Genomic DNA, 18502 nt, shown 5'->3' on the forward strand with positions numbered 1-18502 from the left:
GTATAAATCTTATGCATAAATTATTTGTTCTTTTATACAAGAGTTCTCGAACAGGTTATTATTTAGTAATATTTACCCGTCCTAGAGGTCAGATTTTATTAATATGATAGCTATTTTTACATCTCCTTTTACCCATTATAGTATCCTTGTAAACATTTCTTTATGTTAACATGTCATTGTATAGTTAAAGGGTGGTAGTTATCGCGCCGCGCATGAGCGAGATATATGGGTCTCAAAGATGGTGACTTTGCACAGATCAACGAGTACAAACTGAGACGTTACCAAGCTTTAATTAGTTATTTTATTAAATGTATTGAAGGAGTCATCAATGTTTATCAACACAAACGTCTCACATGCATAGCGCGATAACCACCGTCCTTTAATGTTTATGGGTGATACACATATTTTTATCAATATTAATTTAAATGTCAGATTTCATATAATCAATTGAGCTGAAAATTGCTGATGGCCCTTTGTTGTTGAAGCCTCCCCCCCCCCTGATTTAACTCTACAGTGACATATTTTTATGAGAACCAATGGTAACAACAAATGATGGGAACATCTGTACATGGACCAAGGCAATGAGTTTATCTTCAGAGATTAGAACATAATGATGATGGCAGCGTTAGTACATCGTCAAACACCAGGCTTGATGGAAAAGAAATACATTTTCTATAAGGATCTGCACCTTGTATACAAAAAAGGTATGAAAGTCAAAACCCAACATTAGGAAGGAAGATGAGGGCATTATTTTCCTAGATTAGTTATTGCAAACACAGCTTCTTTAAAACGCGGCCACGAATTCCCTGATTATTCAGCCACCACTGATATATTGATTTCAAATCTAATGATGTAGAGGTAAAATAGACATCATCGACTGGGGACTGAGAGAATAAAAGAAATCAATGGGATAAACTGAACCTATAGTACAGCAGGCTATTAGCCAGGAATTTGCAACTGCCAGTCCAAAACAATTCAACTTCATGAAAATGTAGATGGTTTTGGATATATTTTTGTAAAATTATCAAAGAACAATAGGGAAAAACAGAAAAAAGGGAAAAATGGAAAAAGTTGCCAGTCCAAAATCAAAGTTGCCGTCCGTTTGGTGGGTGGACTGGTGGCTGGCTAGAAATACATGCAATTAACTTGCTAGCTTCTTAAGAACAACAGTTGCAAGTATGATTAAAAATAGAGAATGATTTAACCTTGGAACATCAATTACTCTGAACAGAGTTGTTAAATACATCATTGTGGTTTACCAGGTCCTAGCTGAGATTGCATCAACCCAATCACTGGTCCATAGACACGTAGTAGCAAGCAAGAACCTGCTACCAAGACCAAACATTATTCAGGCAAAGATGGCTAACTATCACTGCACTTTTACACACAGAGTCTTAGTATCACCCATTTTGCACACTATTAGTACAAGGCTTTAGAACTCCCAGCTGGTGCTTTCACTTGTTAAATAACAAATACTGTAGAATACTTTATTTTCACTTGGAATTAATTTTCACTGAAGGGATGATTCAGTGAAAATAAAATCCAGCGAATATACATTATTGCAAACAATGTAAATTAAATTCTGCAAGTCCTTATTAAAAGTCAACAGCAAAACAACAAATTTAGCATGCTTGCTTGAGCTTGCCATCTTGCCATGGCTTCCACTTGCCATCTCAAGTATAAGGCAAATGCTGAAATATTGGATGCGATTAAACGACATGGATCATAATACATTAGTTCATGAAGCTTGCCAGCTGGGCATACAGCTAGATGATGCAGGCGTACAAAATTGGGTAACAGGAATAAAAACCATCCTAAACTTTCTAGACCGTGGTGACGCATGGACACAATGTAAACATAACAGCAATTACAGTCTACTTCATCCAATCTTAGATAGACTCATTAAACATTTTAAAACAGTCGCTGAAAACAGCATGTATGATGACAATAAATCTAAAAATCATAAAAACAAACTTAGAACCTACAGATTACTGAAAAAGGATTACACCTATGAAAAATATCTAACAGTAGTTAAAAATCCCAACCATCGGTCAGCCCTAACAAAACTACGTATAAGTGCCCATACCTTACAGATAGAAATGGGGCGGTACAAAAATATTGACATTAACCTTAGAAAATGCAAAGTTTGTGATCTTGATGAAGTAGAAGACGAGAAACACTTTCTTCTAAAATGCAAACTACACCAAGAGGAGAGGATTAAACTGTTCACTGAACATAACTTATTCTCAGCTGGTGTAGCTGAGGAAGAAATCATGATAAAAATTCTCACCTCTACCGACAACAAGGAAATCACTGACTATGCAAAATACATTTTTAACTGCTTTAACCGCAGAGATATTACACTGAAAAAACCACCAGCTGCCCCAAAATAATCACTCAATTTTACATTTCTTGTATTTTATCTTCTACTTTTGTTCTGTTTTACTTATTGATGTAATTTTCTAATTGTTTACTCTATTTTGTTACTTTTTTAGCTAGCTGTTGTTTATTTAAACAACATTCTTTATTGTATTATTTTCAAGATCCCAATAAGGATACGAAATCAATAAAGTTATTTACTTTACTTACTTACATTTTTTTCTAAGTTTTAGATTCAACTTGTCAAAAATCAGTGAAAATAAATTCCATACAAAACACTTTAAATGCAGGTTACAATAAAAGCACACCCAAACGTGATACACTTTTATTTAATGTGGTTCCAATTAATCTGAAAACACAATTTAAAAATAGATTCGTACATTTTTCAGTTATTTTGATAATCATAAATGCATACAATTTTTATTTTGCTTACATGATTACAAAAATGTCATCTGTATTGACACACAAAACGGAAAGATGCCAACATAGATACATTAAAACAATTAAAAAATGCTTTCGATACAGTCATTTGAACATTTGAGTCAAAGCATATATACAAAGTGGAAATTGATCTTTTCAAAAAAAACAGACTGCTGATTGGTCTGACTGTTAGGAGTTAGTGTTGGATAGAAAATCGGGCACAATCGTGCGAGTAGTTTCACATTAACTTAAAGCGAGAGGGTCGTCACCTGCGCATGCGTGGGAATTAAGTCCCTAGCGATAATAACGCATGCTAAAAACGCAAAAGCTCATGGGTAGATGCTTGTTTGTAAACAACGACACGCTATGGCCATCTGACGTATGCGCAGGTGACTACTCCCCCGCTTTGTAGTGTGTATCAGACACTATGCAAATTATTGCATTATTAAACCAAATCAGGCATTACACATTGTGCTTTGCTTTACTGGTCCCTTTCCAATTAGCAACAAAGTTCCAATACAAATACAAATTAGCAACAAAGTTCCAATACAAATACAAAAGTCAACATATCCAATATATACATCAGATTCAAAACTATTGAAGCGGGAGGGTCGTCACCTGCGCATGCGTGGAAATTGAGTTCCATGCGATGATGATAACACACGCTAAAAACGCAAAGGCCCATGGGTAGACGCTTGTTTGTAAACATTGACATGCTATGGCCATCTGACGCATGCGCAGATGACGACTCCCCTCGCTTTAAATAGATGAGCGGGTTTTCTTTTTCAAATATTATATTGTATGAAATGTGCAAGATATTGATACTGTGGTTATTTTGAATGCAGTGGCATACAGTGCATTGCTACAGTTGATAGATGATTGGAGCCGCTATGGCTAGAATGTCGTTTATCAGGACATCATCAAATTATTCTTTATGCTGATACACTTTTAAAGTGCAAAAGGGCCATTTAGTGCAAGTTTAAATTTTGTGTAAACATGGGTTGTATACATTGTGTGCGATCCAGTTCAAACATAACCCAAAGAAATGATATGGTTTCTCATGTTTGCCCTTGCTTGCCAGTGACACCAAAACCGGTGATGAACTCCTAAATTTTTCCATGTAAAACACATGTTCAACCAACACTGCATCTTGAACAGAAATACGCTAACTTTTTTCGAGTTTTTTCTGTTCCTTTAGTCTTTTTTCTCTCACATTAATATTTACTATATTGTGTAGAAATGAATAAAAATACAATAGATTATCATATCTCTTATCATAAATTGGATCAATAAATAAAAGATGATATTCAATCATAAAACGATAAACAGCCTCAATGGTTGCTAGGAAGTTGTCAGGTTTCTTCTCTTGTTTTCGCCAAAATGTAGTCTTCGCAGATTTTAAAATAACACACTGTAAACCTACCAGAGAAGAGAGATACTATATATTGAAATGTCAGTTATTTTTTCCTAGCGATCAATTTTTGCACATAGCTAAATTATTAAAAGACAATCCTAGTGAAAATGCAGCATAAGACATTTGAGTGCTAAGTTCAAATATTTTATTACATAAAAACAAATCTTTATACAGTATTCTACTTTTTTTCCAGAATGTTGATTAACACTTTAGACAGCTTAATTTTTATGGCCAAAATTCAGAGGCAACATTTTGCCTTTTTTTCGTTTACTTAATTTCCTTTTCATTTAAGTCTGCCAAGCTTCAGTGTATTATACCTTGATAAATACCTCATAATCTGTAATAGATGAGATATACCCACCTTGTAATCTGTCATCTCTGTAGATAGATGAGATATACCCACCTTGTAATCTGTCATCTCTGTAGATAGATGAGATATACCCACCTTGTAATCTGTCATCTCTGTAGATAGATGAGATATACCCACCTTGTAATCTGTCATCTCAGTAGATAGATGAGATATACCCACCTTGTAATTTGTCATCTCAGTAGATAGATGAGATATACCCACCTTCTAATCTGTCATCTCTGTAGATAGATGAGATATACCCACCTTGTAATTTGTCATCTCTGTAGATAGATGAGATATACCCACCTTGTAATCTGTCATCTCAGTAGATAGATGAGATATACCCACCTTGTAATCTGTCATCTCTGTAGATAGATGAGATATACCCACCTTGTAATCTGTCATCTCTGTAGATAGATGAGATATACATACCCACCTTGTAATCTGTCATCTCTGTAGATAGATGAGATATACCCACCTTGTAATCTGTCATCTCTGTAGATAGATGAGATATACCCACCTTGTAATCTGTCATCTCTGTAGATAGATGAGATATACCCACCTTGTAATCTGTCATCTCTGTAGATAGATGAGATATACCCACCTTGTAATTTGTCATCTCAGTAGATAGATGAGATATACCCACCTTGTAATTTGTCATCTCAGTAGATAGATGAGATATACCCACCTTCTAATCTGTCATCTCTGTAGATAGATGAGATATACCCACCTTGTAATCTGTCATCTCAGTAGATAGATGAGATATACCCACCTTGTAATCTGTCATCTCTGTAGATAGATGAGATATACCCACCTTGTAATCTGTCATCTCTGTAGATAGATGAGATATACATACCCACCTTGTAATCTGTCATCTCTGTAGATAGATGAGATATACCCACCTTGTAATCTGTCATCTCTGTAGATAGATGAGATATACCCACCTTGTAATCTGTCATCTCTGTAGATAGATGAGATATACCCACCTTGTAATCTGTCATCTCTGTAGATAGATGAGATATACCCACCTTGTAATTTGTCATCTCAGTAGATAGATGAGATATACCCACCTTGTAATTTGTCATCTCAGTAGATAGATGAGATATACCCACCTTCTAATCTGTCATCTCTGTAGATAGATGAGATATACCCACCTTGTAATTTGTCATCTCTGTAGATAGATGAGATATACCCACCTTGTAATCTGTCATCTCTGTAGATAGATGAGATATACCCACCTTGTAATCTGTCATCTCTGTATATAGATGAGATATACCCACCTTCTAATCTGTCATCTCAGTAGATAGATGAGATATACCCACCTTGTAATTTGTCATCTCAGTAGATAGATGAGATATACCCACCTTCTAATCTGTCATCTCAGTAGATAGATGAGATATACCCACCTTGTAATTTGTCATCTCAGTAGATAGATGAGATATACCCACCTTGTAATCTGTCATCTCAGTAGATAGATGAGATATACCCACCTTGTAATTTGTCATCTCTGTATATAGATGAGATATACCCACCTTCTAATCTGTCATCTCTGTAGATAGATGAGATATACCCACCTTGTAATCTGTCATCTCAGTAGATAGATGAGATATACCCACCTTGTAATTTGTCATCTCTGTATATAGATGAGATATACCCACCTTGTAATCTGTCATCTCTGTAGATAGATGAGATATACCCACCTTGTAATCTGTCATCTCTGTAGATAGATGAGATATACCCACCTTGTAATTTGTCATCTCTGTAGATAGATGAGATATACATGTACCCACCTTGTAATCTGTCATCTCTGTAGATAGATGAGATATACCCACCTTGTAATCTGTCATCTCTGTAGATAGATGAGATATACCCACCTTGTAATTTGTCATCTCTGTATATAGATGAGATATACCCACCTTGTAATCTGTCATCTCTGTAGATAGATGAGATATACCCACCTTGTAATCTGTCATCTCTGTAGATAGATGAGATATACCCACCTTGTAATCTGTCATCTCTGTAGATAGATGAGATATACCCACCTTCTAATCTGTCATCTCTGTAGATAGATGAGATATACCCACCTTGTAATCTGTCATCTCTGTATATAGATGAGATATACCCACCTTCTAATCTGTCATCTCTGTAGATAGATGAGATATACCCACCTCGTAATCTGTCATCTCTGTATATAGATGAGATATACCCACCTTCTAATCTGTCATCTCTGTATATAGATGAGATATACCCACCTTGTAATTTGTCATATCTGTATATAGATGAGATATACCCACCTTCTAATCTGTCATCTCTGTAGATAGATGAGATATACCCACCTTCTAATCTGTCATCTCAGTAGATAGATGAGATATACCCACCTTGTAATCTGTCATCTCTGTAGATAGATGAGATATACCCGCCTTTAATCTGTCATCTCTGTAGATAGATGAGATATACCCACCTTCTAATCTGTCATCTCAGTAGATAGATGAGATATACCCACCTTGTAATCTGTCATCTCTGTATATAGATGAGATATACCCACCTTGTAATTTGTCATATCTGTATATAGATGAGATATACCCACCTTCTAATCTGTCATCTCTGTAGATAGATGAGATATACCCACCTTGTAATTTGTCATCTCTGTAGATAGATGAGATATACCCACCTTGTAATCTGTCATCTCTGTAGATAGATGAGATATACCCACCTTGTAATTTGTCATCTCTGTAGATAGATGAGATATACCCACCTTGTAATTTGTCATCTCTGTAGATAGATGAGATATACCCACCTTGTAATTTGTCATCTCTGTAGATAGATGAGATATACCCACCTTGTAATCTGTCATCTCAGTAGATAGATGAGATATACCCACCTTGTAATCTGTCATCTCTGTAGATAGATGAGATATACCCACCTTCTAATCTGTCATCTCAGTAGATAGATGAGATATACCCACCTTGTAATCTGTCATCTCTGTAGATAGATGAGATATACCCACCTTGTAATCTGTCATCTCTGTAGATAGATGAGATATACCCACCTTGTAATCTGTCATCTCAGTAGATAGATGAGATATACCCACCTTGTAATCTGTCATCTCTGCAGAGCGATGAGATATACCCACCTTGTAATCTGTCATCTCTGTATATAGATGATATACCTACCTTGTAATCTGTCATCTCTGTATATAGATGAGATATACCCACCTTGTAATTTGTCATCTCTGTATATAGATGATATACCTACCTTGTAATCTGTCATCTCTGTAGATAGATGAGATATACCCACCTTGTAATCTGTCATCTCTGTAGATAGATGAGATATACCCACCTTGTAATCTGTCATCTCTGTAGATAGATGAGATATACCCACCTTGTAATCTGTCATCTCTGTAGATAGATGAGATATACCCACCTTGTAATCTGTCATCTCTGTAGATAGATGAGATATACCCACCTTGTAATCTGTCATCTCTGTAGATAGATGAGATATACCCACCTTGTAATCTGTCATCTCTGTAGATAGATGAGATATACCCACCTTGTAATCTGTCATCTCTGTAGATAGATGAGATATACCCACCTTGTAATCTGTCATCTCTGTAGATAGATGAGATATACCCACCTTGTAATCTGTCATCTCTGTAGATAGATGAGATATACCCACCTTGTAATCTGTCATCTCTGTAGATAGATGAGATATACCCACCTTGTAATCTGTCATCTCAGTAGATAGATGAGATATACCCACCTTGTAATCTGTCATCTCTGTAGATAGATGAGATATACCCACCTTGTAATCTGTCATCTCAGTAGATAGATGAGATATACCCACCTTGTAATCTGTCATCTCTGTAGATAGATGAGATATACCCACCTTGTAATCTGTCATCTCTGTAGATAGATGAGATATACCCACCTTGTAATCTGTCATCTCAGTAGATAGATGAGATATACCCACCTTGTAATCTGTCATCTCTGTAGATAGATGAGATATACCCACCTTGTAATCTGTCATCTCTGTAGATAGATGAGATATACCCACCTTGTAATCTGTCATCTCTTGTTGATAGATGAGATATACCCACCTTGTAATCTGTCATCTCTGTATATAGATGATATACCTACCTTGTAATCTGTCATCTCTGTAGATAGATGAGATATACCCACCTTGTAATTTGTCTTCTCTGTAGAGCGATGAGATATACCCACCTTGTAATCTGTCATCTCTGTAGATAGATGAGATATACCCACCTTGTAATCTGTCATCTCTGTATATAGATGATATACCTACCTTGTAATCTGTCATCTCTGTAGATAGATGAGATATACCCACCTTGTAATTTGTCTTCTCTGTAGAGCGATGAGATATACCCACCTTGTAATCTGTCATCTCTGTAGATAGATGAGATATACCCACCTTGTAATCTGTCATCTCTGTAGATAGATGAGATATACCCACCTTGTAATCTGTCATCTCAGTAGATAGATGAGATATACCCACCTTGTAATCTGTCATCTCTGTAGATAGATGATGTCTGATTCCATGTACTGTCAATAAATACAACCCGATTGAATTTTGGAACAGGAAGAACATCACGCTTGGCTTTCTTTGCAAGTGGACCATTGGACTCGTCACCTGATTCATGAGTACTTTGTTTAGCAAAGTCATCTAGTGTCAAGGCAGTCGGTGATGGGAAAACAAGCAGCACCTAGTAAGAAACAAGACATGATTATACTATCATCTTTAGGTTACCCATGGCTGTGGTTTAATATTAAAAATTAAAAATCATTTAGAAACCCGAAATGATGGTTGAAAACCATATGATAAATCACAGCAAATGTGAATTTGACTTCAATATAATTTAATTTTAAAATGGCTGGATGTAACATATAATTTGCATATACTGGTAGAAGGATGAACAAAAGAACATCCCAATACCAAATCACTCAACTGAATTTAAATCTATATTTATTAATATTTACACAAATCTATAAGTATAAACCAGAAACTACACTGAATTAAGCTAAGGCATGTACATTAAAAATTATTAATACCGGTAATGTGTTCTAATTTATGTGTGATTGATGCACAAGCAGGAGAGGACAGGAAGGAGACAGGCACCTGCCTAGCCAATCCACTGGTCTTATTCAGATTTGAATTTCAAATGAAAACCTTTTATCAATTTTTATATTGATTTATTATGAAGAAGAATTACCATGCTTAGAGGCAGACATAAGACAATCCTTAGTTGATATACTGTAAAATACTTTATTTTAGCTGGAATTAATTTTCGCTGAAAAGACTTTTTGGGTGTTTTGCATGGAATTAATTTTTACTTATTTTTGACAAGTTTATTGTAAAATATAGTAAAAAAGGTATATTCACTGGATTTTATTTTCACTGAATCACTCCTTCAGCGAAAATAGCAAAACTAATTTAAGTATTGTACAGTAATCTAAATTGGTGGACTAAGTTTCATATAAAGTTGTACCTTGTCTTTTTCTTTGAAGTCTGGAATACATGGATATGTATAAATGGTTACATCATTCGGTGCCAATACTGCAGCATGGACAGCTGTACTTTTACCTTCAAGTTCTTTGGGATGCTTTATTATAACAACTTGTAAAGGTAACTATGTGATGAGATAAAAAATTACATCAATGTTATGTACATTAATATATATTAATACAATTGATAAAAATTACCATGAAACTTTTCCACCACGCGATAATGCACGACTTCGCGAGAAACTGCAGTGTTTCAACAAGAAGTGACACGAAATGTCAGACCGCAGTTTCATATTTTTCTTACATTAGTGAATCTTGCGGGCCCCAGAAATTCATAAAACAGAAAATTAATTAAGTTGCAGGTCAATCTAAATAGCAGGAAATAAATTAGGTGGAAGTAAGTAATAAGCGTTCTCTCAACATGATGTTGCCACAAACTTGTACAAAATCAAAATCATATCAGTACTATTTCGAGACCGTTATATTAATAATTCTGCCTCGATTTAGTTGAATAGTACAGTTTTTGCCCTGATGTATCATATTTTCAAAGGCTTTTTAATACATGATCGGCGAAATATAATAACATAAGACCAGCTTTGTTGTAAACATGGCAACGTGAACTATCCTAGAAAAATTGAGTAACTATCGGGAAAAAAGTTGCCATGTTCCGGTAAAAGTCATTCTTTTTGCTCAATTCTACATTCAAGAACATTACTATGAACATTATAGTCTATACATTCAAATAATGGTTACTTTCCTAAAGTATGGTCAATTTTGGCTAAAAAAATACATTATTCAACTCAACATAAAACTCTCTTGTTTCCGGGTGATCTGATCTGAACTGAATACAGAGAATGACTGAAATGCATGTGAAACCGAGGATTCCCGATGTGTGTACTCGCTATTCAGCAAAATTCGTCAAAGCGTGAGCCACAAGCGTAGCCGAGACACACGTTAGCCGGAGATTAGGCCGCTTGACACGTCTAAACAATAGCGTTGCCAGTCTGTTTATTAGTTGTCTGAGATGTAATAGAAAGTGCCACCATAGACAACCCTAGTATGTCATCAATATAAAATCCTGCCCTCTACTGCGTAGCATGCCAGAAAATTGTGTTTTTGGTCTTGTTGGAAGGTTTTCTTCAGTTATTTCACAATTACTCAAATAATGGGTCTAACTTAAACAGCCAAGAAGCTGAACACAAAACACTACGCCCTGCATGTATGTATTGGGGTCTAAAAACTAACTCTGCAACGCGATTGTGCGACTCGCCGAATGTCGATTATTGCACTCTGCGACAGGATCGCAGTGTCACTCTGCGAAGAGCACGATTCCCATTGGTTGGTTGGTCGAAAAGCGTGAATCTCAATGGTCGATCGATGTAAGGGTACACAGCATGCCTTATGGAAATGTTTAGTTTTAAATGGTTATTTCGCCAACTGCTCGCGAACTACGGTAAACAAGTATTTACCACCGACATGCCGCACGGTTCGGTAATCAGCAAGTATTTAACATTGATTTATTAACATATATAACATCCCCCGGAGGGGATGAAAGGGGTTACAAAACACATGCACGTTGGTGTTGGCTGCCTTATTACGGTGTAACATCAGGGAGCTGGTAACATTAACGCCATCTTCAAGTTGTAAGGCTTCGTCCGCAACAATGCTCATTAGCATAGGCGGCAGCTTTAAAGCGAGTAGAGCACGATTCCTATTGGTTGGTGGGTCGAACAGCGCAAATCCCAATGGTCGATGTTCACTGCATGACTTATAAAAAATTAAGTTTTAAATGGTAAAAATGGTACGATAAAAAAAAAAAGTGTGTAAACACTATGTACTGGCGACATGCCGCACTGTTTGATGATCGGCAAGCACATGGAAGATAAATTGTGGGACCAAACAAATAACACATGGTTTACGGTGATAAAACACATCACACCGCTGGCTAGAAAAATTAAAAACGTGCACGTTGGTTTTGACTGCCTATTTACGGTGTAACATTATCGCCATCTTGGAGTTGTAAGGCTTCGTCCTGACGACTATCCTCATTAGCATAGGTGGCAGCTTCAAAGCGAGTGGAACGCGAAGTACTTTTCACGCGTTCTGCAACGAATGTTGTACGTCAGCTTTGACTTTGTTGAGTGCATCAGGGAAAATAATTTGCATGCAGTGAAAAAAAAATCATTCACGATGTGCAACGTTTTGCCATGACAGCAGTTGTTTGCAATCGTCTGCCTTCGTTTAGATCATAAACGGACTTCAAACTTGTGGTCTACGATCGATTAGCTGGTATTTTAACCAGAAATGAAATACTTTGTAACAGTTGTGAAAAGTAAACAAAAACGGCGTTGGTTTGTGGTATGAATGGAATTATTTTTGAATCATAATTTTCGAAGTCAGTATTACTGAAAATTATGGTTTTTCTTTTTTTAAATGAACGCCAAATTCCGGTGGTCCATTTAGATCTTAGTGTAGCGAGAGGGGGATTTTTTTTTATCTTGATTTTTCAATAATTGAAAATTTGTACCTTGATTCATCATCCCAGCTTTTCGGAAAGACCAGCGCTCAAGCGCTAACACTACTACCGTTTCGTTAATATTTGCATAATGTTTCATTGTACTACCGGTAATACTCTGTTGTTGACGATTCTGATAGAACGGGTGACAAGTTTCCTGTCGCAAACAATGCATATCAATCTAACGTCCATTGTCAGCATTATTATCAGTCAAGACTTCGTCTGAGAAATTGTTTTATTTTCTAAGTCTATATTCTATTTTAATAACACCATCTTACTAACGCAATGACGATGTAAAAAAAAAGCAATGACGTCAATGACAAGACGAGGTAAAGAAAAATCTGCAACTAAGGGTCATATTTACTAATTTAGACTTGCCTACAGCCTGTCGTGATTCCGATATAAAATTACTTTCGCGTTCACCCCTCGTTTACGCAATTTATATTTATTTTTTAAGAATTTTTCATCTAGGTCATATTATGACCAACCTCGCGAGTGGTTCGAAAGGGACGACTAGGCTGAAATATTTGCATCAACGCGAAAGACTTTCAACTACTTAACCGATGACGACACCGATACGTGAGACCGTTGAGGATCGGTGATCAGACGAGGAAGTGAGTACAGGAAATCTGTTGCTCGTCGACATCGGCCAAATAAACAAAGCCATCGTTCCGTTTATGCAGAGAGCGTGACACTGCTGTTTTAGTTTTCTATCTTCAGCAGTAGTTTCAATCCATTCACATAGCTTTACGTTTTTGTTCTCTTAATATTCTTAATAAAACGATATTGATTGCCTAGAAACAGTTTGACCCGCTACACGCTTTTATTTGGGAATTTAAAGTGATGAATATAGTCATAACAAATTATACTTGCTAATGAAAAAAAAATAACGTAACATCGTGTGAAACGTACTTCGCACTCTACTCGCTTTAAAGCTGACGCCTATGCTAATGAGCATTGTTGCGGACGAAGCCTTACAACTTGAAGATGGCGTTAATGTTACCAGCTCCCTGATGTTACACCGTAATAAGGCAGCCAACACCAACGTGCATGTGTTTTGTAACCCCTTTCATCCCCTCCGGGGGATGTTATATATGTTAATTAATCAATGTTAAATACTTGCTGATAACCGAACCGTGCGGCATGTCGGCGGTAAATACTTGTTTACCGTAGTTCGCGAGCAGTCGGCGAAATAACCATTTAAAACTAAACATTTCCATAAGGCATGCTGTGTACCCTTACATCGATCGACCATTGAGATTCACGCTTTTCGACCAACCAACCAATGGGAATCGTGCTCTTCGCAGAGTGACACTGCGATCCTGTCGCAGAGTGCAATAATCAACATTCGGCGAGTCGCACAATCGCGTTGCAGAGTTAGTTTTTAGACCCCCATACATACCTCCGCCCTAGGATGACGTCATCAAAGTATCGATATGTCAATATTAACTTTTAAAAATAAACTTGGTGTGCGAATTAATTGAGACTGCCAATAAGTAGTTTTTTTAATTTTATGAAATGTACATCATATACTCACAAGTATCTATACTCATCTTAACTAATCCACAAATGTAGTTTACAGTTAATAATTGTGGATGAAAACCATCCAACCAATCACAACAACTACGAATATGATTATAAATGTAGTTTTAAAATGATCTAAGTATTGTCCAATCCACAATCAGTTTTATGCATATCAGAGGGTGGCACAAAATCAAATCATAAGCTTTTGTATTAATTTTAATCTAAATTTATGGTTAACAACATCTGAAATGTACCATACATGTACCTGCTAACTTATATGCAATTTTATGAACAATTAACAACTGACCACATGAATGTGATTATTATATTTAGAATAAACGTTTACATTCAGTGTTTTAAATGGTTGTGGTTGTCGCACCAGGTCCTGGTCAATATGGGACATATAGCGAAGTATACAACGCATGTAAAATACACTGTTTGTTTACATGAAATTCGAACACGTGCTGTGTGATGACTATCGCCCTTTCATAATACCTTGCTTTTATAAAGTTACGCGGCACAGATCTAGAAGCAGTACCTACACACGAATTGGTGACGTCATAAAATACATGACCTTCAATCGGGGTCGTTTCCTCGGTATATACAAATTGGTATATACAAATTATAATAAAGATACTTAAGACATTACACATAAGGTAAAACAAATCACGTGACAATATAATGATAATAACGGTAATAAATCCTAGCTTAACAGTTGAACAGAACGCTCATACAGTCAGTCGGGTGACGCCGAGGGTCATGAACTGTGTTGCAAAATGGCCGTGTGGTTGAAACTGGGTCATGGCGTTACGGGTGAGGAAGACATCATTAAACACTCAAAATCACAATAAAACGGGGAACTGGTTGCATATTACGGCGTAGCCAACATGGGAAATAAAAAAACGCCCAATACAAACGACATGGGTTCGAATCAGACTAGATACACACTCACCAGAACCGAAGCAATCAGAAACCAGCAATCGTTTTGGCTTTTCCGTTCAACTCATCGGAACACTGGAGTAGTTAGAAAAATGAACACCACTTAACGACCAACGTCGTGGCGTGGTACACAAGCGTGCCATCAAAATAAAACAAAATTAGCTTGAAAAGACAGTGGGTTCGAGTCCCGCTCAGAGCTACCGTAAAAACGTAAATCAAATAAACTGAAATCTCTCAAACCGTAAACAAGTAAACAAAGAACGTCGCAAAAAAATAATAAACCTCACAAAACTCCACCATACAAAACTGAATGAATAAATAATAAAATAACTAACGTCTTAAACTGGACGACGCGCAATTTGTTCAACAGTTTCCAGATTGTGACAAGAGATAAACAAGACCCAAGTCAAGGTAAGTTTTGTTAAAGTGTCGATGGCGTTCCCTATATTACGAAAACAATTCAGGCAACAGACGAATATCTTCTGTGGTGTTGTGGAATTTATACCGTGTCTGCGGAATTGTTGATTGAGGGTTCGAAGCCAGCAGTTAACATTTTGTTAGAAAGTTTCACAATTAAATCAAATATCCAATGATACCAGTATATTTATTTCATTATTTTAACAACTTGCAATGGTGGAAGTTGGTCAAACACGAGTTCTTACACCTAAATAAGTATCAAATATTTGTCGACACATTTATTCTCTCAACCTTGTAGAGGTGGAAATTAATTAAACAACAGGTATTTACTCACAAATATAATGGTCAATATTTGTCCATACATTCATTCTGTCAATTTAAGAACTTGTAATTGTTGGAATTAATCAAATGAGAGTTGTCTACACCAAAATAAGTTTCAAATACTTGTCCACACATTTATTCTCTCAATTTAACAACTTGTAATGGTGTAAAATAATTAAACGAGAGTTGTCTACACCAAAATAAGTCTAAAATATTTGTCCGCACATTTATTCTCTCAATTTAACAACTTGTAATGGTGTAAAATAATTAAACGAGAGCTGTAGACACCAAAATAAGTCTAAAATATTTGTCCATACATTTATTCTCTCACGTTAACAACTTGTAATGGTGTAAAATAATTAAACGAGAGTTGTCTACACCAAAATAAGTCTAAAATATTTGTCCGCACATTTATTCTCTCAATTTAACAACTTGTAATGGTGTAAAATAATTAAACGATAGCTGTCTACACCAAAATAAGTCTAAAATATTTGTCCGCACATTTATTCTTTCAATTTAACAACCTGTAATTGTGGGAATTAATCAAACGTGAGTTGTTTACATCAAACTAAGTATTTAATATTTGTTGAGACATTTATTCTCTCAATTTAACAACTTGTAATGGTGTAAAATAATTAAACGAGAGTTGTCTACACCAAAATTAATCTCAAATATTTGTCCACACATTTATTGTCACAATTTAACCACTTGTTAATAGTGGAAATTACTTAAATGCGACTTGTTTAATCAGTTGACATTAATGCAACTTACTGTAAATGGGGTAATTATTCACTGGGTTTTAATTTAGCTTATTTCGCTGACTGGAAAATGCGCTAAATTAAAACACAGTGAATATGTACAATTTAGCATAGAACACATTATCTAAATGACGAAACCGTGAATTTAAAACCCACTTAATATGCCTGAAATGGTAAATCAGTGAAAATTAAACCCAATGAAAATTAGTCATTTTACAGTACCCGCAGACAGTGCACAACAGAGTATCATTATTGAGCAATTATAAACAGGAACGTGTCTTGGCATTAGGGTTAGGGTCGGGTCAGGTATGGGCAACGGAATTATTAACAGGAACGTGTCTTGACATTAGGGTTAGGGTCGGGTCAGGTATGGGCAACGCAAATGGCAAACACCCAATTGGCAAGATGTACACTAACGGGTTATGGCATGCATATAGTTTACACAAGTAAAAACACAAAATTGGCAATTTTTTTGGACAATTGTAACTCAATAATAGAAATATGTTGTATTTCTATATATATACACACTATATAGTCTTATCAAATGCAAACACATCCAGTTAATCCATTGTGGTCTTGTGGGTCAGTTCTTTACATAGTGATCAGGAGGACCTGGGTTCAATTCCCTTGCCTGCCCATCTTTTTCTCGCAAACACCATTTGGCAATAAAGCTAAATATGACAACAAATTATTTAATTTGCATGACTACCCACATAGCTCAGTTGATTTGTAGTATGTCAGCAATGTGAGCGATCGCTGGTTCGAATCCAGTATGTTTAGTTAGATTTTTGAATGCTAGTGAAGACAGTGCTCCTATGAGTAGGACTTAAATCCAAACTCCTGTGTGAAGACACTCGTGGTACAGTGGACAAGACAGTGCGCTGGGAACTCAAAGATCGCAAGTTCGAATCACGGATTGGACACTCCTACAAAAGACATGAAAGACGTTAAAAACATAAACAGCGGTTTCAAAAACTCAAGTCAGGAAAACAGAACACAAGAATACTACCCCACATGGAAGCCAGTCGAAGTCGTCGAAGAACGAACACAGTCGAAGAACGAACTCTGTTGACAGCTGTAGGTCACGTGCAACAACAGACACGAGGAGCATGGCTGCTCTCCAAATGGGTCCCTTCTTTTGCATTGACCCCCTAAGGATTGCTAATCCCCCTTTCTAACTCTTCCCCCAAAAATAATATATCGCCCCTTTTAAAATGTATTGAGCCACAAATTAATGAATATTCATGAGCACAGAAACTGCTACGTCATGAATAAATTAGCATAATTTTAAAAAATTTGCATAAAGTGTAGGTACTCCTTCTGGAGCTCTGCCAGTTACGCTTTATTGATGTAAGTGTGAGGTTTTGATCTATGGACATTGGTGAAGTATTTTTATAGGTTAATTGGCATATTCTAATGATAAATTACTTCACGAGACCAACATTCTATCTACCGCTAGAGGGCGCGGCGTACATCAACAGTATTTATTTGAGGGACTATTTTTCGCAATGTAGAAGAACAACAAGCCAATATTTACAACAGAAACAAAATGTTCTCGATCTGTGTCACTCCCAAAGTATTTATTTTAATTCTTACTTTGACAATAGGAATTGCTCCTTCCAGCTCCATCACTGGGCAGTAACAACTGTAGCAAAACCACTTTCTTGAAGCGCTGCACTTTGGACATTTACTTCTACCGAGAACATTTCGAAGAACGTCGTGTGAATTAATATCCATATCTGAGAATGGGCCGTTTGGAGTAGTTGCAGCATCCATCGTTCAATTTCTAGGTCTGTTGTCCAATCAGCAGCAGACGGCTTTTCTCTTAATTTCTGTCGCACAAACATGCCAGCTGCCTCAGTATTATAATTAGTTCGTTGTGTCTTTTCTCCGTAATTGTTGTAGACTCGTCTATTTATTTCTGGGGTGACTGTAGTTTCTACAATG

At 36.3% G+C, this 18502-nt stretch overlaps 1 protein-coding gene across 1 annotated transcript; it reads right to left on the reverse strand.

The window, feature by feature from the left end:
* Positions 1-3869: 3869 nt before the first annotated feature.
* LOC100369636 (tRNA-uridine aminocarboxypropyltransferase 1-like) lies at positions 3870-18412 on the reverse strand. Its single transcript, XM_085507643.1, has 4 exons — positions 18152-18412; positions 10066-10206; positions 9075-9282; positions 3870-4218 (listed from the first exon to the last, which is right to left on the reverse strand). Exons 1-4 carry the CDS (start codon positions 18329-18331, stop codon positions 3965-3967), a joined length of 783 nt encoding a protein of 260 aa, XP_085363769.1. The 5' UTR covers positions 18332-18412; the 3' UTR covers positions 3870-3964.
* Between the last annotated feature and the right edge of the window lie 90 nt (positions 18413-18502).

The sequence above is a fragment of the Saccoglossus kowalevskii genome, chromosome 14, assembly GCF_978046115.1.
Source record: "Saccoglossus kowalevskii chromosome 14, keSacKowa6.1, whole genome shotgun sequence".
Taxonomy (NCBI): domain Eukaryota; kingdom Metazoa; phylum Hemichordata; class Enteropneusta; family Harrimaniidae; genus Saccoglossus; species Saccoglossus kowalevskii.

What these genes read in the sequence shown, in the direction of transcription:
- LOC100369636 (XM_085507643.1), bottom strand. Translation starts at nt 18,331, where the DNA reads ATGGATGCTGCAACTACTCCAAACGGCCCATTCTCAGATATGGATATT. An exon ending in GAGCAATTCCTATTGTCAAA is followed by an intron (nt 10,207 to 18,151) that starts GTAAGAATTAAA and finishes CTCATCACATAG; the next exon opens with TTACCTTTACAAGTTGTTAT. An exon ending in ACTTCAAAGAAAAAGACAAG is followed by an intron (nt 9,283 to 10,065) that starts GTACAACTTTAT and finishes GTTTCTTACTAG; the next exon opens with GTGCTGCTTGTTTTCCCATC.